A 25,594-nucleotide genomic window follows, 5' to 3' on the forward strand; every position below is an offset into this window, starting at 1 on the left:
ACACAACAGGTCAATTTTGCATTTAAGGCAAAAGGGTGCAGTGCCCCACTTGACCAGCAAAATCAAGCTACTCTATTCTCTCCAAAATGTATTATATTGACTACAGAGTAGTGATTGAATTCCAAAACCAATGTAAGCTACTTTCTTTTCTTTCTGACATTGTGTTCCTGCCAACTCTTCCTTTCCTTTCTTGCCAAGGAAACACAGTGACCAGTTGATTTTTTTGGGCAGACTTTGGGGCACAAATGATTTTGGACCATGAATCCTGCCAAGCAACCTTTTATGTTGGTATTTGTTAAATGTATTTTTTTTTTCTCATCAAATGTGTGATTTTGTAATCATTCCAGCAGAAAGGATATTTTATAGGCATATATTCTTTTTCAAATTAGGCTTTAGGGCACTGATGATTCTGATGATCCCCAACAATTCTGCCTAGCAGCAACGGGCTGCGGAAAAAATACGAGCAATTAATTATAATTACTGCCAAATGAGCAATTCTGTTTATCTATGTTGGTATAAGCTAGATAGAGCAACAAAAAACAAAAGAAAAAGAAAAAAATAAATTGATTTGTTTTTTGTGTGAATTCTTTTTCAATAGGCTTTGGAGACCAAATGATTCTCCTCCTCAAATTCTGCGTTCATATCTATTACATTTACTTGTTATATGGTTTTATATTAAATGTGTTTGTGATTTGTTTTATTACTTCCAGTGTAGCACCAATGTACAGAAAAAAAAAATCATTGTCAAACTTCCCAACTCAATCAACAGATTTGTTGGCATTGTCACGTCATGTGACTTGTTTGCGATTTCACTTGTTGCCGGGCAAAGTTCATAGAGCTCATTCATAATTGCCCTATGGGCCAATGAGAAACATCCAAAAACAACACTATAAGGAATACATGCTAAGTTCATTGATAGACACGCGCATAGATTTCCCGATTGAATCACTACTGTATATGAAAATATTAAATATTTATGACCTAACCCTGTCTTAATGCCTAGCACCGAAGTGTTCTGTTTTTTTTCGTCAAAAATAAAACTTCACCTTCATCTCGTCCACGTTGGCCGGTAACTGATTCGGCTTGCAGTTTTCATTCGAAACCTTGGCGGAGCAGCTGGTTTGGAACTCGCCTGTTGAACTGTCGGAACGAGAGCGGAAAGGGGAAGCGAGTCAGAGAGTCATCCTTCATTTTTCACAGCTGTGGAGAAATATACGGAAATATACCCAGTTAGAAGCAAAGATCTGTTTGAGAAACTCAGCAGCTGTCGACGCAAAAGAGCATCGCCATACTTTAGCGCCACCTGCTGGTCGCCAACGAGCGAACTTTGCCTCGCAAGAATGAGTTGCACAAAAAGTATGAGCAATTCTGTTCATCTACGTTCTTAACTATTTTTTAAAATCAGTTTTCTGGTTTTATTTTTAACCCTGCAGATGATTGGTTCCGTGTGTGGTTTCAGGTTTATTTCTTTTTTTTTGTCTGTTAATGATTCTGCCCCACGATTTCTGCTTAGCAACAGGCAGCGGCACAAATGTGTGAAAAACAAGCAATTAATGCTACATATTGAAAATAAAAATCGATTGTGTGCTACATAACAGTTGATTTGTTTTGTGTTTAGTTTAGGTTTTTGTTGTTGTTTTAATGGTCTTTGGGGCACAAATGACTCTTCCCCGCTAATTCTCACCAGCGACCCAAACGAGGAAAAAAAATACAAGCAATTAATGCTACATATTAAAAAAAAAACCTGTGTTGTTTTATAATAAACCAATGGGTTTTGTGTGTGATTTAGTTTTTTGTTTTTGTTTGTTTTAATGGCCTTCGGGGCACAAATGATTCTTCCCCATGAACAAGCAGCTGCACAAATGTGGAAAAAACAAACAAGCAATTCTGTTCACCATGTTCTTGTTCTACTGATTGATGTGCAGTTTTAATTTTTTTGAACGGGCTTCAGCGCATAAATTATTCTGCCCCACAGATCCTGCCTAGCAACAAGCCACTGCAAAAATAATATAATAGCCACAATAGAAGATAACAGCCGTACTTGAGCGCTGCCTGCTGGTGGCCGAAGTGCTGCTGGCTAAGGATCTGCAGCTGCAGAAAATGCTGCTGCTGCTGCAGGATGCGCACGTAAGCGGCGTCCACGTGCGCCGCCGCCGCCACCGCTGCCGGCAAAGGCTTAAACTCGTGCTTGTGGTGGTCCGGGGGGATGTACTGATGATACTTTAACTTGCGTATCCTCGGCTTGGCCTCTCGGCTCTTTTTGCTGCTGCGGCTTTTCTCGCCCGGCGGCTTTGGCGAGATCTGCTGCGGAGTGTAACACACATACAAGCACACGCACACACACATGCACGCACACACACACACAGGACAGCACATGTGAAAGCAGACATTTGGGAGAGTACCACAGGACAGACAGTTGATGAAAATGTCTGGATGAAGAAAGGAAGTGGAAACGTGACCCTCATTGTTTTAACACCTGCAGGAAGAAAACAGCAGACGAGTGGTAAAAAAAACGGGACCTGATGTATGACTAAAAGGTTCGAGTCCCTAACTGGAATAGGGATTCAGACCCCCAAGTGCACTGCTGTGCTGAGTGTAGTTTTTTCACAACTATTGCGGGAAGGGGCAGCACAGTACACGCCAGTGAGGTGGTTAGCACGCCTGCCACACAATTATGAGATTTGGATTCACGTGGGTTATCTTCCTCCCACTGTACAAAAATACTGGATGCATGTTAAGTTCAGTAAAGTCTAAATTGTTCATAGGTGTGAAAGTGAGTGTGAATGATTGCTTGTCTGTATGCGCCCTGTGATTGGCTGGAGACCAGTCCAGGATGCACATATTTTTCAGGGGTAAATTAATTCATTAATTTAAAAAAGATACAATGGTACAATGATTTGCATCTACAGTATTGCCATCTGGCCTCACCTGCACGGAGGAGCTGGAACAGGGAAGAGACACGTCGGTCGGAATCGGCGAGGCCGAACCGGTGCTCGGAGACGTTCGGCGACATGGGTCCGGCGATAAAGCGTCACTGTTGTCCTCAGTGAAAGTGTACACATCTGCTGGCTCGCGAGGGTCTGGACTATCACCTGGAGGGCAAACATATTACTATTACAAAATTCAAGACTTAGCAACTAGTGAAGACGTGTTCTGCTACGTCCAACTGTATAATAGTGCATGTCAGAAAGTTTTTACCAGGCACGTTGGGTCTTGTTTTGTTTTCAAAAGAGCTTTTTTTTCATATTTTGTATTACAGTTACAGCTGGACTGTTTAATAATGTGAATTTGTTTTGCTTGCTTTCCTCAGATTGTAAACTTCATTGAGGTTAAATTAAAACAAAAAACAAAAGAAAAAATGAGAAAAAGGAAGGAATGTGTATTTTCGTATTACTCCAACATGGGGTCACAACAGTTTAAGCACCACTGCCGCTGCTGTCCAATGAAATTATGTGTGAAAAATGTAGTTTTATCTGACAGGCCAAGAAAAGTCAATGTTTTTGTAACTTCACTGACATCCCATTTAAGTTATTTGTAGCGGGACTACTACACGTTGTACATTCTACCGATTTTTTATAATACGGTGGTACCTTGACTGAATCAACTCGCTTCACAACAAATGGCAGTTTGGTAGATAGAATTAGTAAATATTCTTGAAAAAAAAACAAAAAATGAAACCAAGCTTAAGTTTACTGTCAAACGAAACATAAAACAAAGAGGATTATACCTTGCAACCAGATAGCATCCGCTACCTGAATGCTAACATACAATGGGGAACACCTTGGGTACACGGGCTAACAATTAGCATCTATGTGGTAGTGTTGTACCCTTTAAGCAATGGATATCTGTACACAAATGATCCAGAAACACACGTAAACACGCTCACAGGCACAGAACGACTAACGACTAATATTACTGCCGTACTGAGAACCCAAGAGAGGAGCTAAGCCTCCAGTACAGTATATATACATATGTCTGCCTTCTACTGCCTCCAGGTGGCCAAGGCACGCACACCCGAACAAGTTGCACAATTGAAGGAGAAAGTGTGACAAAAACTGTTAAATTATTTTAAATTAATTAAGTACTTAATTATGTCATTATTGTATATTTTTATAAAGTATAATATTACAGTGCTATTTTGCTCATTAAAAAAAAGTGTCTCTAAATTGCCCGTAGGCATGACTGTGAGTGCGAATGGTTGTTTGTTTCTAGGTGCCCTGCGATTGGCTGGCAACCAGTTCAGGGTGCCCGATGACAGCTGGGATAGGCTCCAGCACGCCCGCGACCCTGGTGAGGAGAAGTGGCTCAGAAAATGGATGGATGGAAAAAAATGTGTAGCGTTTTTGCCGCCATCTGAAGCTACCTTGAATATCAAATTTTGGCTCCGAATAAAAAGAAGAAAAAAAATAGTAATAATCAACCCCACGACAACTGGTAACTTGGAAAACCTATAAGTTGGCGACCTGGTTAAGTAATGCTACCACTGTACTTTTGGATTCTACAGCCTTGGCAGAGGTTCTTGTAGGTGGCACTACTAATGAGTATCTACCGTCATGGTCCTTGTTGACACCGGCGTCCACGGGCAGGATGTTCTTCTCCACCAGCTTCATGGGTCCAGGCCTGCTGGAGATCTTCTGGCTGAGGTCGTCGGCCAGCCGGGCCCTCTTCAGCTTCATCTGAGCGGCCTGCACGGAAGCGTCGGCCTCGCCCTCTGTGTGAGGAAGGCGGCGTCAATTAGCCTCTTTTAGCATGGTGCAGGAACCGAGAGATTGGACTTTTAGCACCTTTTAGGATGTGCATGCGGACCAGCTCGGAGCGAGCGGGTCTGCGGGAAAGCTTGTGCTTCAGTAAGTTCCCTGTCTGTTAAGAGAAAAACAACAAAACGGCAGGTTAGATGAATGACAAATGGACTGATCAGCTGCATATATTGACAGTATATGGTGATGGCAATTCATGACTTTTACCGTTGCTCTCTCCAGACTGCAAATGCGCTCATGGAAGGCGGCAGGGGCTTTCAGAGCTGAAGGAAATGGAATAATTAAAATTGACTTTTTAAATATTTGTATACAAATAGTTGGGTTTCTGGAATGCCTGGCCACTCATCAAGTGTGAAATTAATCAACAAAGTCTTTAGGTTAGTTTTTAGTTATCTGAGTATTTCTGAAAATATGTCTGTGAGCAAGTTTCTTCGCCCATGACATGATCAGCTAGGGTTGGGTCACTGTGGGTGAAGATCCAGAGCCCCTTTCTGTCAGAGTCCGGCTTCTGGCCAACACTATCTGAAGCACGATTATGCAGAGGCACTATCGTAGAGAAACACTAATGTCCCCAATAGGTGTGACTCCCCTGCTATCATCCATCCATCCATTTTCTATGCCGCTTAGTCTCTTCAGGGTCTTCAGTGAGGTCCTGCGAACGCAACGAATACGTCTGGTACTTCTGTGCTTGATAAAAACCACATAGACCAATTGCCCTATGAATAAAAGAGTACCGGTGAACGATTCTGTGGGTTGCCAAAGCAGGCCATCTATCCCGAGAGTACAATTCACAATGGTGAGACAGAGCTTGAGAATTTGTAATCAACCTCAAAGATGCATGGTAGGCAGTATCAACCAGATGGAGACACTGTGGCTAGGCATGCATGTACAAAAGATCACCATAATCTAAAACAGGTAAAAAAATACAAATAAAAAAAGTTTCCGCTCATGTAGTGTATTCTGAATGACCAAAAAGGTGTTTTGCTAATTTCCAACGGCTTGATACAGCACAGCAGTACATTTAGATGGAGTGTTCCATTTGAAACATTTTGACTGAGATAATTCACATAGGTAAATTAAAGTGGACCAAACACAGAGCCCCACAGCACACCCTTGTGAACAGATATAACGTCTGAACATACACCATCATATCTTATGCGCTGCGACCGACTGCTAAGACAGTTAGAAAACCAAGCAACACCTTCTTCTGAGAGCCCAGAGCTCAGATGTCTAAGTTTTAAAACAACGTGGTTGACTGTGTTAAAAGCTTTGGGGGAAAAAAAACATAACAAGTGTAGCAGTGTGCAGTTTATTGTCAAGTGCTATGGAAAGGTTATAGGTGTAGTGTATGAAATACCAAAATGAAAGCCAAAATGGCCATTGGTCCAGCAGTATATGGGCTGGGTGAGCAGTGGCTCAGTTGCACAAGACAGAACCGCCTCCTTAATTTTAGCAATACACCCGGGAACTATTTTAAAATGTAAAAAAAAAAAACTGCACAATATGTCTCCTTTAATCACGATGTTGTCATACTGATTAAAGAAAGGAAGAGAGAGAAACAACTACTCAACAAAGCAGATGAATCCCATGCTGCCTGGGTGGAATTCACTGAGCACAGTCACCTCGGCTATGACCAACACCATTTGATTTCACAGACACATGAGGTGGGAGGAAAGCAAAACAGTCATCACAAAGCCCGGCCGCATACCTACTGTACCAAGAGGACGGTTACGCACTTTAGTGGGGACTGGCCTGGGGGAGGTTTAGTGTGAGTCCAAAGGAGTAAGTGACCTCCAGCAAAGGCCCAGCCTGTGACTCATGAAGCTATGTGGAGCCGGGGAGGAGCTCGCTCGCTCGCTCACTCTGTGGGGGACTTCTACTTTTCCACAGAGACAGCAGCAAATAAAATGACTTTTATCACCACGATTCACTCAGACAATCTTTTTATCATTTTTTTCCCCCCACGATTTAAAAGACTTCTCAGATGTCTACGTAACGATCAGGAAATTACAACATACATGAAATCAGCCTGTTTAGAGGGGGTGGCCCCGTCCGTCTCATGCAAATGAGCCACTGCTCACACAGCCTTGTCTACTGCAGAGCGTCACTACCTTTCCTTAGACCACTGTGCAAATGAGTTCCATGTTCCCAACCTCGAAATGTCGTATATCACGGCTGTCGTAAACTGTGTATGACAAAGGGGAAGGGTGACGTGCATACTCACGGGGCATGATGCCTTGCTCCACAAGTTGCTCTCGACTTCGTCTGTGCTGCAGGCGGAGCTGAAGGGCTGCCAGAGCGCAGAGACAGAAGCAAGTTCAACAATTAGAATCCGAAAGGCGTCAGAGCAGCCAGCTCTGGCATCAAGCTGCGGACGCCCGCAGAGTTTTTTGCCCGCTGACATGTTTTGTAATAAACACCAAAGGTTAAAGAAATATCATTCACTTCCTGTATTCAGCCATAAGGGAAGTGGGGGGAAACCACGCGTGGGACTTAAGCAGCGATCTCGCTGAACAGGGCACGTTGGCCAAAGTCAACATAATGAATAGCATAGAATCCAAACTAAAGTATAAGCTTGTTAATGAGTAAAGCCGTAGTCAGACAGGTCACCACCGAGAGCCACGTGAGTCATGTCTACTCCGTAAGTTAATCATGTGTCGCTTTTAAATTGATTCATCAGTAAATATGTAGACAAAGGTATTGGGACACCTGGCCAAGTGTAAATACAAGAAAATATGACCTTGGTCTGCCATTTTGTAGCAATATCAGCTTCCACTATTCTGTGAAGAATTTCTACAAGATCCTGATGTGTCTGGTTTTCACTTCACCCAAAATGTGTTTTTATGGTATTTTTAAACCAAACCAATTCATCCATGGACTTCGTGTTGGCCCCGGAAACTTAAAAGAGCCTTTCCCAATCTTCCCGCACACTTGGAAGCCAACAATTGTCCAAAATGTCTCGATAAGATGAATAATGGGTTTTCTCCGGGCACTCCGGTTTTCTCCCACATTCCAAAAACATGCATGGTAGGTTAATTGACAACTCTGAATTGCCTGTAGGTGTGAATCTGAGTGGGAATGGTTGTTTGTTTATATGTGCCCTGCGATTGGCTGGCAACCAGTTCAGGGTGTACCCCGCCTCCTGCCCGATGATAGCTGGGATAGGCTCCAGTACGCCCGCGACCCTAGTGAGGAGAAGCGGCTCTGAAAATGGATGGATGGTGCAATAAAACTTCACAGTTGCTCTTGGTAAAATATGGATGGTCCAAGCTGCACCCTTCACTGATTGCCAAATTTACCAGAGACGTGTGTCTCAATATGGGAACACGATGGCCTATGGTTAGCACCAGTGGTGGTCCGAGCTTGAATGGCTCCATTCCCCACACACACAAAAAGTACAGAAAATTGTCTCCGTCTCTGGTTTTTAACCACTCAGCAAAGCAAGAACATACACATGGCCATGACACTCTCCCTCACTTTCAACCAACAACAAGCTAACCTTAGCTCCTCCCCCAAATACAGAGATGTGATACTTCCTTGACATCAATAACAACACACTTCGTTTAGTTGAGAAATCCTTGATGACCCCTTATAGCGCAAATCCCCCATACAAACACCAATGAGATGCATGTCATAATGCCAATAGAAAACCATTTCACATAGCTTTTTTTGGGGGGGGGGGGGGGGGATGCACCCCTGTGCGGCCACACATATCACGCATACCAGAAATGGCCACCGGTTAGTGCTCAAAGTTCTGAGGTTTGGGGTTTTAACTCTCTCACAAGTAAGCCTTCAAAAATGCCAAACAAGCACTAAATACCTTGCATCCATTTCCTAATATCGTGTCTTTCGAAAGTGGGACTTTCTGTAATGACGGTGACCAAAACAAAATTACGGCGTAGACGACGTAAGTGAAACACTGGTGTAATTGTCTGCAATGCTCCCACTAATTACAGCAACTACATTCTGGATGAATACTGGATGGTGTCTCAATACCTTTGGCCATAGTGTTTATACCCAAGTGGGCGTGAAGAGGAAGTTGGTGGTGATGGTGGACGATGTCCGGATGGTCACCTCCGAAATGTCATGCCATTTGCTGAGCTACATCCACAGAGTGGCTCACAGGAAGAAAAAACTCCCCATTCACACACACACACACAGACATACACACCACACAGACCTGCACAGCTCTCCTGGGAAATGCGTTCAGCAGGACCCTCTGACTTAAGCAAGCAAAAATAAACGGGGCAGCTGTGAGAACAAGGCCTGGGAACTGTGACATGTCGGGTGTAGTTTAAGGGGGGGCGGAACCGGCTGTTGGTTGCAGAATTACACGACCAATCAACTCAGGGAGGGCGCAAAGACGGGTCTCGAAATCAAAGCACATCAAAGGACACTCAAAAGTTCTTATTAAGAGACAAGACAAGCGGAATCGAAGATTGGGAAAGGCGGCCTTTAAGTGTTTAGAGTCACTGTGACCTGGAAAGAATGCTCCAAGCAATGAAATATATGAGCGCCCATCAATAAACATTAGGGGACACAATCCGCGCCCTGGGGTGCTCCTGACAGCTTGTGCTGAACCCTGGCTAACCTCCCCATCATGTCAGCCGCCTCGGAGCATAAACAGAGGTTGTTCCTGCGACGTCATCTCTAATCTTTCGGCCACGTCGTCCCACGGTAAAGCTCCCGTTTGATTCCCATTTGATTTGATTCTTGGAGAAACAGAACAAAATAGTTTGCAGAGGATGCTTTTTTTTGCCAAAGAAAGGGGATGACGGTGATTTATGTTGACTTTATTGGTTATAAATATCCAAAGATGGCTTTAGATGCACTCTGATTTCAGCAAAGATGTGGACCCTCGTATCGTATTATGTCAGTTTGTGTTATCACAAACACAACTTGCAAGAGCAGCAGCCAATTCAGACGCATTTTTGTACACTTAACAGCCTGATACCTCAATTTGATGTCAAGCTGGGTTTGTTTTGGCACCTGAATTGTGGAAAATTTTACACCAATTAGATTTAATTTCAGCAGCATGGTGGAATATTGGTTTGAACGTCACCTCACAGTCTAGAGCAGTGGTTTCAAACTTTTTACACCAAGTACCCCCCCCCCCCCCTCAAAAAAAATACTCACCTCTCCAAGCACAACCTCCCCAAAAAATATTTTGCCCTCCACGTACCACCATCATGACGTTAAAATGCAGTAATGTAGGAGGCCCAAGTGTTCATATAAAAACAAGACAAAGCTATTATTCCTAAAACGAATATTCAATATTATTGTAAGCCACTCCAACATTAGGCACAGTTTGAACATTAACCATCTAACTAGAGGAAAATAAAAATGCTGTACTATAAAAGTTTAAAAACAAACAATTGTTAGAGATTAAATACAAATGTATTGTACTAAAGTTAAATACAACTGAACTGTAGTTAGGGAGTGATTATTTCACATACCCCTAGGGGGAGCCCGCGTTCCACTAGTGGTACTAGAACCACACTGAGAATCACTGTGGGTTTGAACTTCAGCTAAATTCCTGTGCGGAGTTTGCATGTTCTTGCTGCGCTTGTGTGGGTTTTCTCTCCAGCTGTCTCACACATCTCAAAAACATGCATGCTCAATTGCTTAAATGTGTATCCGTTTAAATGTGAGTGCGAATGGTTGTTTGTCAACATCTGCCCTGTGCTAGCAAGCGACCAGTTCAGGTTGTGCTCCGCCTCTTACTTAAAGTCAGCTGGGATAGTCTCCAGGTCACCCATCACCCTAATGAGGATAAACACTATAGAAAATAGATGAATATTTGCATAAAATGCTATTTTGCCTTTTTCTTTTTTCTTTGGGGTGCGAGTATCTACTAAATCCTTGTGGAAATGGAATGGAAACGGAATTTGACAATTACAAAATGGTGAAACGTGGCGTCCTGTGAGACTAGATCTCACTCCAGTGAGAAGCAAAGAATTATGTGGCACATATTTTGCTTTTAGTCTTTTTTTTTTTGTTTTTTTTTTTTTTTGCGATGCGGCAATTGGCTATGTGCGCCAGTTAGGAAATGATCTGCAACACAAATCACCTGAGTAATAAGAAGTTTATTTTTGTACTTTGATGAGCACTGTTGAAATGCTACTCAAAACATTTTCAACATATTGTAAAATTAAAAGTTAAGACACCATGCCATAATGTAACCAAATGAAGTACTAGTAAGCATTGCTATTCTTGATGGTGATTACATTCTATTGCCTTTGCCATCCTTGTGATGGAATGCATGCATCTTGACACACATTCATATGTTTCTTTCCCCCAGCCACAACATTGATAGTGATGTCTGACATGAGTCAACAGAAAGAGCTTTAAGCGTTGCTTTGTGACTTCCTGGTGGGCCTGATGAGCCTGAGTCATCACAGACCCCCCCCCCCCCCCCCCCCACGCAGCAAAATTCACTATTGTCATCACAAATATCACAAAGTAGCAGGACTTACCTGATTTGAATTTGCCCGTGCAGATGGAGGGGGTCTCCACATGGAGGCAGGCCATCATGGAGGGTGCTGTGCTGGGGGGCCAGCTCTGGAGTCCCATGGAGCGGCGGCGTCTGCAGCGGCGGCTGTCGGGGATAGACGAGACTCAGCTCTGTCTGAGCTGACGACAGCTGGGGCTCGTGGCGACCCCTCCTCTGTGGCTCAGCTGAGAAAGTGTGTGTTCACAGTGTGTGTGTTAAGATCAGTAGGAGGGAACGCAGCGCTGCTGGTGTTAACCCTATCAAGGCTGTTGCGCTTGACTTTGTGACATAAACAAATTAAAGTCAAATTAAACACGACAGCGCTACCTTGATTTTGTCAGTTTTTCGGTTTGTGCTGAGAGCCAAACTTTTAGTTACAGGTGAGCTTCCGATGCCACCGCTCGAGAGAAGTCAAAACAAAAACATAGCAATAGTCACTTTGCGGCGGAACGGTGAGTGACTGGTTAGAGCGTCTGCCTCACAGTTCTGAGGACCGGGGCTCAATCCCCGGCCCCGCCTGTGTGGAGTTTGCATGTTCTCCCCGTGCCTGCGTGGGTTTTCTCCGGGCACTCCGGTTTCCTCCCACATCCCAAAAAACATGCATGGTAGGTTAATTGACAACTCTAAATTGCCCGTAGGTGTGAATGTGAGTGCGAATGGTTGTTTGTTTGTATGTGCCCTGCAATTGGCTGGCAACCAGTTCAGGGTGTACCCTGCCTCCTGTCCGATGATAGCTGGGATAGGCTCCAGCACGCCCGCGACCCTAGTGAGGAGGAGCAGCTCAGAAAATGGATGCATAGTCACTTTGCGCTTTATTAACGGGACAAAGGGTCAAACAGGCAAATATAATGAAAACACTCCCAAGGAGCATGGAGCAGACGCTAACATGCAGAATAACCGCGCGGTAAAAGCCAACCTGACATTTATTAGCTCAGTCACAGAGCAAATTAAACTTGTTACCACTGTACTGTGTCTAGTTTGAAGACACTTGAACAGAAGTATCTTCCCATGAGAAGTCTTTTGTTTTCTTTTGATCGAGTCCTACATAACAAGGACATGAGCAAACACACACGGAGCCCTCGGGGACGCAGAAGCTTATCTTCGAACTCGTTCACGCTAATTTATATGCCCGTGACACATGTTTTATTATGGTGTTTCCACCTCCGCCCCCCCCCCCCCCCATTCTAATTTTTATTCTGTCTTTTAACTACTGTCACAACTCACAAGAGGGAAGTAAATGCAAATGGGTCAGTGTGGGGGTGGTATGGTAACGACTTTGCCAAACAGGAAGTGAGATTAAAAAACAACAACAACACTAATTGAGGTGAGTTCCTACAATTTGAGAGGAACCAGAAAGGCTCCGAAGCCCCTTTTTCCCTGCATTTTTCTGCATCGCTCTTCCGTGTGAAATGTACATCCATCCGTTTGGGCCTTCAATGCATGTTTTTGGAATGTGTTCGGAATCACGAGTATTGTGTACTTCCGTTATTTGTGGGGGATGGGGAATGGGCCTGACCGCGAATACAGGGAAATCCTCAAATAACTGATGGCCATTATACTTAGATTGGAACAAAATATTGATTTTTTTTTTTTTAACCCCAAAAAATCTTGAATAATCAGGGATATACCGCCAGTGTTATATCCCCGATTGAATAATCGGAGATAAAAACAGACGGGTGGTTCCAACGCAAAATAAAAAATTGAAATTTATTTAATAAATCTGCGCAGGGGATTCCAAATATGCGGTGTCAACTGTACTCACAGAATATGCAAACTTTACGATTCGGACCCAGAACCTCTGAATTGTGAGGCAGATATTCTAAACACTACACTGCCCACCTCCTTCAAGCTTCAAACAAAATGTGAGCATTCTCAGAATCCTCTAGTAGCGAGGTCAGAGACTATTTTTATAAGAATTGCGGTTTAAATTTAGAATTTTCGCCTGGTGAGTCGTGGTCCACTGACTGATCCTGTGATGTGTGTGAACGGGACAACACATGCTGGGCCACCGCCGACCGCCGACTTTAGGACAAATGATGTCGGCTTTCAGGAAACGTGTGCGTCACGCAGCGGGACAGCCACCCAAGTCAATGGGATTAGAGGAAGTATGAGCAGCCCCTATTTACATGGAATAATGGTTAACAACCCGAGCGCTGAGGGGGGCATTAGGAATGTGGAAAAACATGTCATATTAATCAGCACGGGGAACAAAACTCAATGACTGCCTTTATATACCTTTAGAGCCCCAGAAAAATAACCACTTTCTTGCTTTTGCCATGCCGGTTCTCTTCCACTGTGACCATTTCAATGTCTCCTCTGGCTTAAATTAAGTCACTATGTTTCCAGTTCACTAAATACCCAACCACTAAACGAGAGAACAAAGCACAGCGATCACCGTGACATGACAGAATTTAAATATGTGACGCGTCACTGCTTTTGATGTTTATAACGCTCATTATTGCATTACTGCATCCATCTGCAGCACCAAGGGCCAGCCGTTGCCACGACAGTGCGAGTTGCTTGTGCTGCAGTGAAAACACTCACAGACGCTCAATGGTGCTAATGCTCTGCGGCTTCACAACAAACGAAGACATTTACAAGCAGCCTTAACTAGTTTGCTGTCTAATGAAGTCCAAACATGACATTGACCATGGGAAGTTGAGCTACACCGAAATAGACAACCGTTGTAAAGATTATTGTTCTTGAAATATATTTTTTTTAATATTAAAAAAAATTCTCTTTCTGTAGAACCTATCCTCAGCTATTACCTGAAAAACTCACCTATTTGTATATTTTTGTTCTATTTCTAAAATCCCTTAAAATGGTTAATATTTATTATATTAATAAAGGTAATTATACAATTTATTAGCAGCGGCGTGAATTACTGGCGGTTTTCACTATTACTGGCAGAGCTCGGTCCCTATCCCCCGTTATTTGTGGGTTATAAGTGAATACCGCTGTCTTGGTGAAGCAGCATGTTTTTCATTTCCCATTCTCCTACACCCTGTTAACAAGTGACTGTCAACAATTATGTTTGTGATCACCAAGTGACTCAAAGATTAGCATGAGTGCAACACCAGCTGCCTTGTATCCTGTACTGCATTCCATGCGCAATCAATTACAGAAACTCTCTATGTGGAAATGTACCTAAACAAGCTCTGTATTTACCATTCGCCTCTCTAACTTGCAACAACTGTATGTTTATGATTACCAGGCGATGTTTAGTATTTGTGTATCTAATTTAGCACAAGCAACTTCTGTGTTAGTTGGAAACCCTTTTATGCTGCATTCTGTGCATCTGCCAATATGCTCGAAAGGCATCTCTTGGTGTTTGTCCATAATATAGAATGTAACTAAAGTACAACTTTGATAGCATTTGCTCAAAAACACCAATCGCCTGCCCTTCAAAACCAGTATTTAAAAGGTTTAGCCACGCTCCTGTCGTTTTTCTCATGGTGCCTGATGATTGGCACACAGTAATCGCATACAGGTGGATCGTAATGAAAGAGTCAGTCCACGCAGCACTCTTAAGCTCACGTTTAAAATAAAAGCCAGACACCCAAATTCCTCCTGGGTTCTGACTGACGTTCATTCCAAGGTGGATCCCTGAGAAGGTTAAGAGTCACATTCTAAGAGCAGGTACGCATCTGTCTTGGCCTGGTCGGCTAGATAACAAAACAGCTTAGTGAAGCTGATTTTTATTTTATTTGCTAAGCAAACTATTAGGTTTGGCTTCTGGCTGGCTGATTGAAGGGTTATAAAACTTGACATGTAGTGTATCTTTGCAGCTATTTACCCTGGTAGTAAAACATCTGGGTTATAGCCATGGCATTGGAAACATAAAGCACCTGGATAGAATTTGGTTGAAGATCAGGACACCAAAATGTATGAGTGGAAACTCAGAAGTCCAATTTTCCAGTCCAAAATTTGAATATGATGGAAAAGTTTATTTATTTCCATAATTCCATTCAAAAAGTTAAAGTTTCACAGATCATAAATTCAGGGCCCACAATTTAAAAAAAAATAAATCAAGTATCTATTTGTTTATTTTTACATCATTTGGGCTTCCAGCTCATAAAACCCACGAAATCAGGAATTTAAAAAATTTGAATACTGTGAAGAAATCAGCCCAAATTTTGCAGGCCATAAATGTTTTAAACTGAGTGTCACACACTAATCATCTACTAAACTCAAAGCACCTGCACAGGTTTCCCCAAGTGTCATTAAATTGCTTCAGTTTGGTTTAATTGGGAATGCCTTTGCTTGAATCACTGCCTGGAGGCGCCTGTGGCATAGCCTGGGAGTTATGGAAGCCCAGATTTCCTTGATGCTTGCTGACCCCGGTGACCCGCGTCCGGACAAGGGAAAACGAAGACCATTGTTTGTCGTCATCATTAGGGGTCGCTTATTTTTACATAAACGGAAGCGGACCAAGTGTCAGATCTCAATCAAAAACCTGTACTACTTCATCTTGCATCTGTCTTATGTCAACACAAAACTACATGTTTGAGTCGTCAAAATATCCGCTTACAGCCTCCGGGGCCTAGAATATATCCCACTGGGTCATTGTGGGGCTTTTCCAGGCTGCAACAACGAGGCGCTCGGAAGAGGCCACACCAGTGTGAAGTCTCTATTAGGATACCGGGTCTCGAGTCGGGCTTTTTTTCCCCCCCTCGCTCTTCTGCCTTTGCTCTGCGCGCACTCATGACCGACAACAAGGCGCTCTAAAGCGGCCATGCCAGCCCAAAGGCGTGGTCCATACACTGGCTGTGAAGTCAGACTTTTTTTTCTTCCATCTTTCTCTGCGTGACATGCGTGCACTCATGGCTGATAACGGGGCACTCTAAAGAGGACTTGGACTATCAGAAGGGATGATGTATTTTCGGGGTATAGGCATAACTGGCTAGCTAACTGCAGGTCACAATTGCGCCGACAAACCAATGATGCAAACAAAGATGGTCAAGTGTGTGTGTGTGTGTGTGGGGGGCGGGGGGGGGGGGGGGGGGGGGGGGGGGGGGGGGGGTCTTAATCCTACACCTTAATCCTCTCTCTCCACAACTAAGTACAACTACATAGTTCTCAGTCTTTGCACATTTTCAGCAATTGTTTTAAAACATGTAAAGTGTAATGTATTTATAAACAACTCTCTCAATTTACCTTAAAGGGTCTTTAAAGTTTAGACTAATTTCTATTTAAATGTTAAGAACGTTTCTTGGCAGCATGTTTGAGTAGTGTAGCACGTCTGCCTTACAGTTATGAGGTTCTGGGTTTGAATCGTGCTTGCGTGGTTTTCTCCCGTTTCTCCAGCTTTCTCCCACATTCCAATCAATGTTATGTTCATGGAAGACTAAATTGTCCATAGGTGTGAATGTGAGTGTGAATGGTCGGTCATCTATATGTGCCTTTGGCCGGCAACCAGTCCAGGGAGTATCTCGCTTCTCTCGCTGAGAGTCAGCTGGGATAGGTTTGAGCTCACACGGGACAAATGCTATAGTAAATGGATGGATGGAATGTTACTTAAAACATCGCCTGGTGACCACAAAACACATTTCTTTTTTCATTATTTCCTCTGGGAGAAAATGTTTGGAACCACAAGCAAATCAGAGCTTGACACGCGTTGCCCAATAAATCATGTTCGACCTTACGAGTTTCTACTGGATTTTTAATGACAAAAGCTGAAATCTGCAAAACCAAAGCTACAAAAAGACTATTAAAGGATGTGGGGAGAGACTCCATCTATCCATCCATTTTCTACCGCTTCTACCGAGAGACTCATGCTTGAAAGAATCTGCAACTTTTTTTTTTTTTTTTTTTTTTTACAGCTAAGTCTTCGTACTCAACTCCCATCACATCCCATGTAAACCTGTGCGAATGCTGGGAAAGCCAGAAGAAAATCCCAATGGGCCCATCAGCGTTCTTTGAAGCGACGCTCCTCGCAGCTGCCTGCTATTCATCTTACTACTACCAACAACTTTAGATGAGATAACATAACTTCACACTCCAAAGAGCCAGTTAATACAGACTAGTCCAGCTTGGTTGAGCGAGGGCTCAGTTTTTTGGCTCAGCTTGGTAGAAACACGAGTGGACACCATTTGCGTGGTCCTCGGAGCTGAATGAGACTGGGAAGCAACAAATTTACGCAAACAGTGGGACCACTAACCCCTGAAGTTACGCTCTTTTTTTTTTTGTGTAAGCATCAACCACATAGGGCCACCAGTCATGGGATAATGAATGGAACAGGATATGGTGAGTGCCAACAGCTCCGTTCTGTACTATAAATACAAACAGCCATTTGGAGTAGCAAAATAAGAAGTGTTTCTTATTAAGCTATGCGTCATTTACAGGACGGAGGCAAGACACACAATGTGAATCCATGGTGGACAACACCCAAGTTGTTGTTGTTGTTTTTTTTTTTTGCGAGGCTTCTAAGCATGAAAGGCAAGTTCAGCTTGCTAGTAATTTTCAAATTCATTTCCCAGATGTGGAAGTACCAAAGCAGAGCCGCTTTGATTGACAGACACTTGAGCACAACCTGATCCACAGGTTCAAATAGGGCTTTAACTACTGTATGGAAAACCAAGTCCACCCTTGAGGTGTTCTAAATACTCATCTGTCACCAAAGCCCTAAGGACAGGAAATTGTTGTAGGATACCAACACCGGGGGCCACCTACAGTAGCTTGGGGAGAAGAGAGTTAAAGGAGTTATGGGACAAACTGGGGTGTCTCCAGTTACTCAACAATGGTCAAAGGGAAGGGATAACCAATGCTATTACATTTAAGACAACACATATTGGATTTTTTCCCCTTCGGGTTACTCATAAATGAAGTGAATTCGGGTAAGCATTAACTGATCATTTTGCAATGTCATGGAATGTTATTGCGGCAGTAAATACTGCATCATCTCAATACTGAGGAACTTCAATCAGCATTTTACCGCTTAATTACTACGAATAAACCAAAACAGTGATAATTTTATGCAGATGCTTTAGTATTCCACATACGATGAGCTCTCATAAAGCTATTGTTTTGGACTAAACATCAATATGTATTGCATTTAACAGATCATCAAATGAGTTTTATTGATGGATCCCAAGAAGTTTGCTTAATCCTACCATTATTCAACTTGCCCCCATTACAATTTATTAGAAATCCATGTGAAAAAGTTAATTCATAACCACCAATTACAACACCATAAACAAACATGACGGACACACTGTGGATAAGTTGTATTCAACACTATATTACCATAAAAATTTAAAACAATGAATGTCTATATACATTTCGTCGTTTTTTTTTGTCAAGACAACCCTCTAATTAGCCACAATTTTTTTTTTTTACAAAATTCCAAAGAATTGAGGGCGTTAGGTAATATTATTTTCATAATACAGTAGTCCCTCCTTTATTGCCGGGTTTACCATCCAGGAAGATCCGTAAAGTACCAACAATGAATTTATTTTAGTAATAGACCAACCCACCCCCCCAAAAAGCCTTCCCGTTACTTCTAGAAGGTTGCTACGCACTTTCAAATATAGGCAAGCTTGCAACAGGGCACTTTCGTCCTTGCACGCTGACGCGCGCCAAACATCAAGACAACCAAGTGCAGTGTGAAAAGGCCTTTATTATCCTTTCCCATACTCTTATTAACACGTCCACTATTAGGGCTGGGGCTATTGAATATTTTTAGAATGGGCTATTCTGCTGATCATCCCATTGATTAGTTGAGTACATACAAAAATATATATACTTTATATAATACCAATACAAAATATGCATGTGAGATGCAGGTATTATATTGGTCAACTTGCGGTCGCCATTCTCAAGTTCTGCAATGTAGTATCTGTAGTCTCTTTGAATGTGTGTGGCTTTACAAGGCGGGGCCTGGCCTGTTAAGTGACGTGGGATTCTAAATGTGCTTGTTACGTTTATTTTGTTTCCGTTTGTTCAACAAAGCAACTGAAAGCGCACCAGTGACTGTATCTATTCTTGGCCGGCTGTGGGGGAATTACAATTCCTTCTAACTAGCGGTGGTAGGCAATATTAAACTAACTAACGATGTTTATTTTACCGTAGACATGAAGTTGTCTAAGCCAGGTCTGCTTTGCAGTAGTCATTTTTGTATTTCTTCATTTTTGGGTTAAATGATCCTAAACTTCAGACATGCTCTTTCTTTTAAGCACTCTTTCCTCCTGGTTCAGGGTGTACGCCGCCTCCCGCCCGAACATAGCTGGGATAGGCTCCAGCAGCCTGCGACCCTTGTGAGGATAAGCGGTAAAGAAAATGGATGGATGAGAAAATTCCTGATACCACAACATGGCAAGTAATTTTTTAAGAATCAAAACATTTCTACTTATTACAGTCAGTTGCTTTTTTGTATCAAATCTTACTAAAAATCATGAGGATAGGTTGCATAATGACAACTCATTAGTATAATTTTCTTTATAAACCATTAAGACTATTGAACAATAATGTAGCCTAAATTACACTCATTACATTATCAAGTCATTAGCAAAAGAAGACTACACTGTTAAAATAGCTGTTTTGTAGCTGGAATAGTGGGGAAACAAAGTACTTTTCTCTGCGCCTGCCATACAGCCGTCCCCAAACTAAACGATTACGGCGACACCAAATGGTGTGCGACTCCTTCACACTTGTCCTAAATTCCCAGATTTCGACAGACTGTAGCTTTCCCATAGCCCTAATTAACCCTCGAGTGGCCCTGACTCACGACACGGACTTGCAAACATAGACGAAAATAGCCTCATGAGCTCACTGGCATGCCACAACTGTTGCTGTTGTTGTTCTTGTTGCTGGGCAGAACTCATCGGACATAATCAAAGAGAGTAGTGTATCTGAATAATAAAATAGTAAGTGGACTTTATAGACGACCAAGCAGTTTTAAACTTGACGTAAAGGATATCATAATAGCCGGCACACACTTCTGCTGACTCAAGGGGAAGGTTTACATAAGGCCAGTACTGACAGTACTGATGTTACATTATACGTATTGTATGTGTTTTGCAGTTTCTGAGGTTTGAAGAAAATATAGATAAATGACTGTTTCCAGACCAGCACACTAAGTGTCCATTATAAATATATATTTTTCAAACTCACAAATCTTAAAGGGTAGATAATTAGGGGGTAATAAGCTGTTGGAGCGTATAATTAGGGGCTCCATTTTTTTTTTTTTTTAAACCCATATTTTGATTCAAGCAGAGGAAAAAGATGGTATCAACATTAGATGGAAAAAAAAAAGCCTTAACTCAACGATGTCAATCTGGCGTGCTATAATCATAATACAAATAATTCCTAATGATCGTGTCTCGCTTAAGATAAACTGGCAGATAATGACAAAATTATGCATTATAAAGTGATTTAGAAGTGTCCAGAATGACTCGTTTGCGAATTATCTCAAGAGCAGAATGTAAATCGGGGTCCACATATTACCGACAATCAAGCCAAATTTGAGCATTTTATCTCACTTGCGATTGTCTGATGTCGCTGAAAATTATCTGGAGGAATTATACTATGATGTGTGAAGAGGGATTTTTTTTTTCCTCTTCTTCTAGTCTTTCTCGTTTGTATTGTTTTGGCAGTCAGGATTCCCAACACCGTGCTGCCTCCCACAATTCAGTCTTGATACTACAGAGGACTCGTACATATTCGCGGTTTGGCATTCACCTATTTGTAGAATCTTTTTTTTTTTTGTCTTGTTCGGCTGTTAGGTCAAGCTGTTAGGTCGTAGATTCCTGTCCGTAGATTAAATTTTTTTTTTAATAGGACCTGGTCGCTGTTATTTGTGAAAAAAAAACTATGCGATTTTCTGGCAAAAATGTCTCTTTTTTTTTCCATTTAGTGACAAAATACTCCCTAATGTGTATTTATTTATTGTAATGTTAATTTTATTGTATTGTTATAAAAAACATCAAACTAGTTGTCCGAACAACCAAACTTTCCTTCGATCAAACTTCTGTGGTGGGAGGCAGAAGTTAAGTAGTTAAGATGTCAAAAAACAGAATGCTGTACCCAGCTTTAGTAACTATGGGAAATCTGCTTTATAGAGTGGCCCAGGGTTCCAGTCTCAGACCACTGTGTTTTTAAAATAAAGGTTGTGAAATCCCAAGTTAAGACTCAAACTTTGCTGACCATTGACACATTTTTGGGATGTTTTGTACCCGGAGGAAAAGATTATTTAGTTTGTTGGAAAGCAGGAAACAACAGCAGAACAACTTCAGGCTCTCTGGAGAGATGTTTAGAACCCTCACATGGGAACTTTCCATTGCATTACAAATTTCACATTAGAATTGTAGAAATGTGATATATTTTTGGAGGATACAGACTAGACTCATGCATACACACTTTTAATACACTGTCATATCTCCGCTGCCAACCCATTCCCTGAGCCAGCTATGGGAAAGCGTCAAAGTTCCACCGATTACAGACATTTCCTTCCTGCGCCATACGCAGCGATGCCAGGAATGGCTGCACTATTTACTCAGGCCCGGAGCGAGTCAAGTCCAGATCCCACACCCACATGGCATTTGCATCACGGCGTGCAAAGGCCACAGGCTTTCCTTGGGGGAGCATTCCCTCACTGTCCACACACACAAGAAAAAAACAACAAGACTCTTCTACTGCTTGGTCGGGATGCATTCGGATGACTCAAGCAGGTTTTTTATATATATATATATATATATATATATATATACTGTAACATGAAGCAGCAGTTGCCAATCAGTATGCTGCAAGAGATCATGAGGTGTGCTGCAGGAAATTGTCCAATTTAATTTGATTCGTCCAAAAATTATTTATTTACTACAAATAATGTATATTGCTTCAACTATCTATGCCAGCGATAGGTAGTGACAGACAGAACAATTACTTGCTCTTCCACTAGATGGCAGAAGGAACCTATTTAACATTACATAACATAACATTCCACTTTTTGTGTCATTTTTGTTTGGTGGGGTGCTGTGAGATTTTTCTAATGTTAAATATGTGCCGTGGCTCAATAAAGGTTGTGAAGCACTGTTCAGGAGGGCTAAACATAACAAATCATAGACAACTGCTGCCCTCTACTGTGATATACTGTATGTGCATCTTTGGCCACTCCAGTCCATTTCCCTCACACGGTTACAGGAAGAAACAATTAGAAAGATTAAAAACTACAGGGCGGCACGGTGGTAAATTTGGTGTTAATATAATGAGTATTTCAAAAAAAAAAAAAAACATGCTAACAGTTTATTCTAACATATAGCTAGATAGTGACCTAAATGGAGAAAGTGGTGAGGCTGAATGGATTCAGGCCTTATTGAAAATCTGATTGGATTAAATAACTTGCTAAGGGTTGGCATACTAACATAGGGCAAGATAGCGACCTAAGTATGGAAAGAGCAAAAGTCCAGAATCAGCTGAACAGTTTGACATTGGATTTATTTAAATATGTGGAAGAAAAAGTACTGTATATCAGGCCCATTGACATTTTTCGATTGAAAATGTGGAAATTTTGAAAATTGTGGATTTTTGGGAAAACATAGTTCTAAAGATATACTGAATTGGCCGAACCTTTTTGAAGTTGGAATGGTTTAAATTGGTTGAGAAGTGTGTAGGTATTCTGTGACTTTGTAAAACTGCTTTTCAGCGTTCACACACTACAGTAAAGACAGAAGGTTGCAGTGACGTCTTTAAGAACTTGAGCCCATCTATTCTCTCTGTTGTGTGAAAATGTGTTGTTAAATTATATCTGAGTCAATGCCTTTTGATATCACCCTTTTCTTTGTCCTAAATATATAAAAGCTTTTTTATGAAGCCATCAGAGCAAGATAATTTGATTTTACCCTGCAATTGTCAAGCATGAATCTATCAAGATGTTCTTACATCTCCAACCATGTTATTAGACTGGACCGTAATAAGGACCGCCTCCATTAAAATTCATGTATGCTAGACTTGTGAAAGGGGTTGGACATGAAAGTTGATACTAGATTGAAATATTAGGTAGCATCTGCAGACTAATCCATGCAAAATTCTAACATTATAAAGCAAATAATGCTCACTTTTGATTCTATCCAAGAGAAATACGGCATATATATTAAATGTGTCTATCGCTGTGGTTAGAAATGTACTGCATCCACTGAAAGCTGCTAAATGTAATCTATGAGCCCGTCTAATATAAAAGTCGTACTGCTTTGCTGAAATCATCAGCCACAGGAAATTATAAACTTTTTAGGCGGCTTCAATTTCTCACAGTTTTCACAATTTGTGGCAGGGCTTCATTCGCAGAGAAAACAAACATGCACACATATTGGTAGTGTAGTTGTTAATATTTTGTCGCTCTTGTGTAGGTTAATAAGAAACGAGAACTCCCCATCTATGAAAAGATCACAAGCACTTGAACTGCAACATGATCTGTTTGACTGTGTGTATTAGTCATTTTAAACGGAACTAGTAAATGTAAAAATGCTCAAATGTACCACAAAAAAAAGTGCATTTTTCTGCCGTTACATAGCCACTGTGAGATACATAATTTTTTTGCTCTCTCATAAAATGGAATATGCTTTGCTTATTTCCAGGGTGTGCGTGTGTGCATGGGGTTGTCAGAATTGTGCTCCTGTGCTTGTCAGACAGATCAGCTTTGCAAAAAAAGTGCGGTCTGAAAATAGGCCTGATCGAAGCGCCGTGTTTCACATTACATCGCGCAGACTCGAGACCTCACCGGTGTCCTCTGTCACTTTTCGAAGCACTCCTCTCTTAGAGAACACCTTTCAAGGTCAAGTCACATTTACATCACTTCATCTGCATGATGGCTTTGTTTGTTTGTATGCAACTTCCTGTCTAAATTGGGGTTTTAGCATGGATTTTCTACAATGGGGAGTACTGGTAATTGTTTTATTCTTTCTCTTGGGGTCAATGCTAACATCCACTTATTGGATAGAGAATAATAATTTAAAAAAATAAAAGCTCAGTTTCAAACTATAAGGCCTTTTTAAATGTAATGTGTGCTTTATCTCTTTCACGGATTTCAATGACATTGACGAGTCTTTGGAAAATTCCATGTCTATATGTCTCCTTAAAGTGACCAAAAATGGTTCTCACTGTCCATTATCAGGCAAATATTGAAGCATTTTTAAGCATGTAATCGGCTGGCCTCACTCATGGTTAAAACATGTAGTGACCATGTAGTTTCATCCGAGGTCAGGAGTCTCGTTATGGCCTGTGACGCTCGCGTCGTTCGAGGAGAGGAGAGCTCTCGTCTGGCCATAATGAGCCTGACAAGCCAAGCACGGACTCGTGAAGGCATGAAGGCGGCTGCGGGAAATAAGGAGAGGCCCTCTGACGGCGTCCTGGATCGGCCGTTAAGGGAGGAAAGTTCCTGCAGGGCGCAATCACTTCCGCTGTGCGTGTGCAACCCTTAACAGGCAAGATGCCTTCCCTTGCATTTGCTTGTTAATTAATGAGCATTGTCGAAGTGACACCAAAGCGATCATGTTCAAATTGTGCGCTTTATTTGTATGAAGGAATATTAGGACCACTCTTAAAAAAAAAAAACTATTAAAAAAAATACATTACGAGATGGAAGTCGCACTCTTACAAGAATAAAGTTGTATCTATTTAAGTTGTATATTTTGAAGATAAAAAGTTCAACAGTTTTGCAATATCAAGTTGTATATTTTCCATAAAACATGTTTTTGAGAAAAAAGTTGTTGTTTTTTTTTAGATTAAAGTTGTAATTTACTAATGTACGAGAATAAAGATGAAAAGTAGTATCTTCACAAAATTATTTGGTACTTTTTCCAATTAAAAAGTGGTACATTTTTGAGAAAAAAAAGTATAATTTATTTTCGAGGAAAAAAAATCATATTTTTTAGATATACATTTTTTTTAAAAGAATTGTAATTTTTTTTAGATATGTCATATTATTTTTATATCAAAGTAATAGTATGAGAATAAAGCTGCATATTTTCGCAATAAAAAGTTCTATATTTTTGAGAAGAAAATAAATAACAATAAATAAAGTTAAGAAGTTGTATAGATTTACAACTCAACTCAACTATATTTATAGAACACTTTTACAACAACTGCAGCTGTAACAAAGTGCTGTACACAAGATCAAACGTGAAACATAAGAAAAAGTAAATCGATATAAAGTCAGTTGTACATTGTCCAGAAAAAAAGTTTTATAATTAAAAAAAAAAAAATGTGTATACATAGTTGTAATTTAGGAATTTGCATTACTGTATTCCCTTTTTATTCAAATAAAATATATTTTCTTAATGCTCTTACTTTATATTCATGGGACAAAAACTGCTAACAATTGATTTTATTTTTCACACTGCAGCTTCCAGAGGAC

General features: G+C 41.4%; 1 protein-coding gene and 1 long non-coding RNA gene across 7 annotated transcripts in view; one reads left to right on the plus strand and one right to left on the minus strand.

Moving 5' to 3' along the window:
* mrtfbb (myocardin related transcription factor Bb) overlaps positions 1 to 25,594 on the minus strand; it is a 29,235-nt gene that overhangs the window by 3,395 nt on the left and 246 nt on the right. For 4 of the 6 annotated variants that reach the window (XR_009784956.1, XM_061750381.1, XM_061750380.1 and 1 more), the window contains exons 2-9: positions 11,234 to 11,435; positions 6,982 to 7,047; positions 4,965 to 5,020; positions 4,785 to 4,860; positions 4,550 to 4,711; positions 2,929 to 3,092; positions 2,042 to 2,304; positions 1,047 to 1,140 (exon numbers count right to left, since the gene is read on the minus strand). Coding sequence is in view for 5 of the 6 variants with exons in the window: in XM_061750381.1 (XP_061606365.1) it covers positions 1,047 to 1,140; positions 2,042 to 2,304; positions 2,929 to 3,092; positions 4,550 to 4,711; positions 4,785 to 4,860; positions 4,965 to 5,020; positions 6,982 to 7,047; positions 11,234 to 11,330 (978 nt within the window). In the remaining variant the exon portion in view is untranslated. Of the gene's footprint in view, positions 1 to 1,046; positions 1,141 to 2,041; positions 2,305 to 2,928; positions 3,093 to 4,549; positions 4,712 to 4,784; positions 4,861 to 4,964; positions 5,021 to 6,981; positions 7,048 to 11,233; positions 11,436 to 11,577; positions 11,811 to 25,594 lie in introns of those variants that run through there. The other 2 variants (XM_061750378.1, XM_061750379.1) reach the window with 2 other exon arrangements.
* LOC133466559 (uncharacterized) lies at positions 12,475 to 17,689 on the plus strand. The gene is made up of 3 exons (XR_009784962.1): positions 12,475 to 12,574; positions 17,073 to 17,496; positions 17,595 to 17,689. It is a non-coding gene; the product is annotated as an uncharacterized LOC133466559 (long non-coding RNA).

This window comes from Phyllopteryx taeniolatus, chromosome 16, assembly GCF_024500385.1.
Source record: "Phyllopteryx taeniolatus isolate TA_2022b chromosome 16, UOR_Ptae_1.2, whole genome shotgun sequence".
NCBI classification, from domain to species: domain Eukaryota; kingdom Metazoa; phylum Chordata; class Actinopteri; order Syngnathiformes; family Syngnathidae; genus Phyllopteryx; species Phyllopteryx taeniolatus.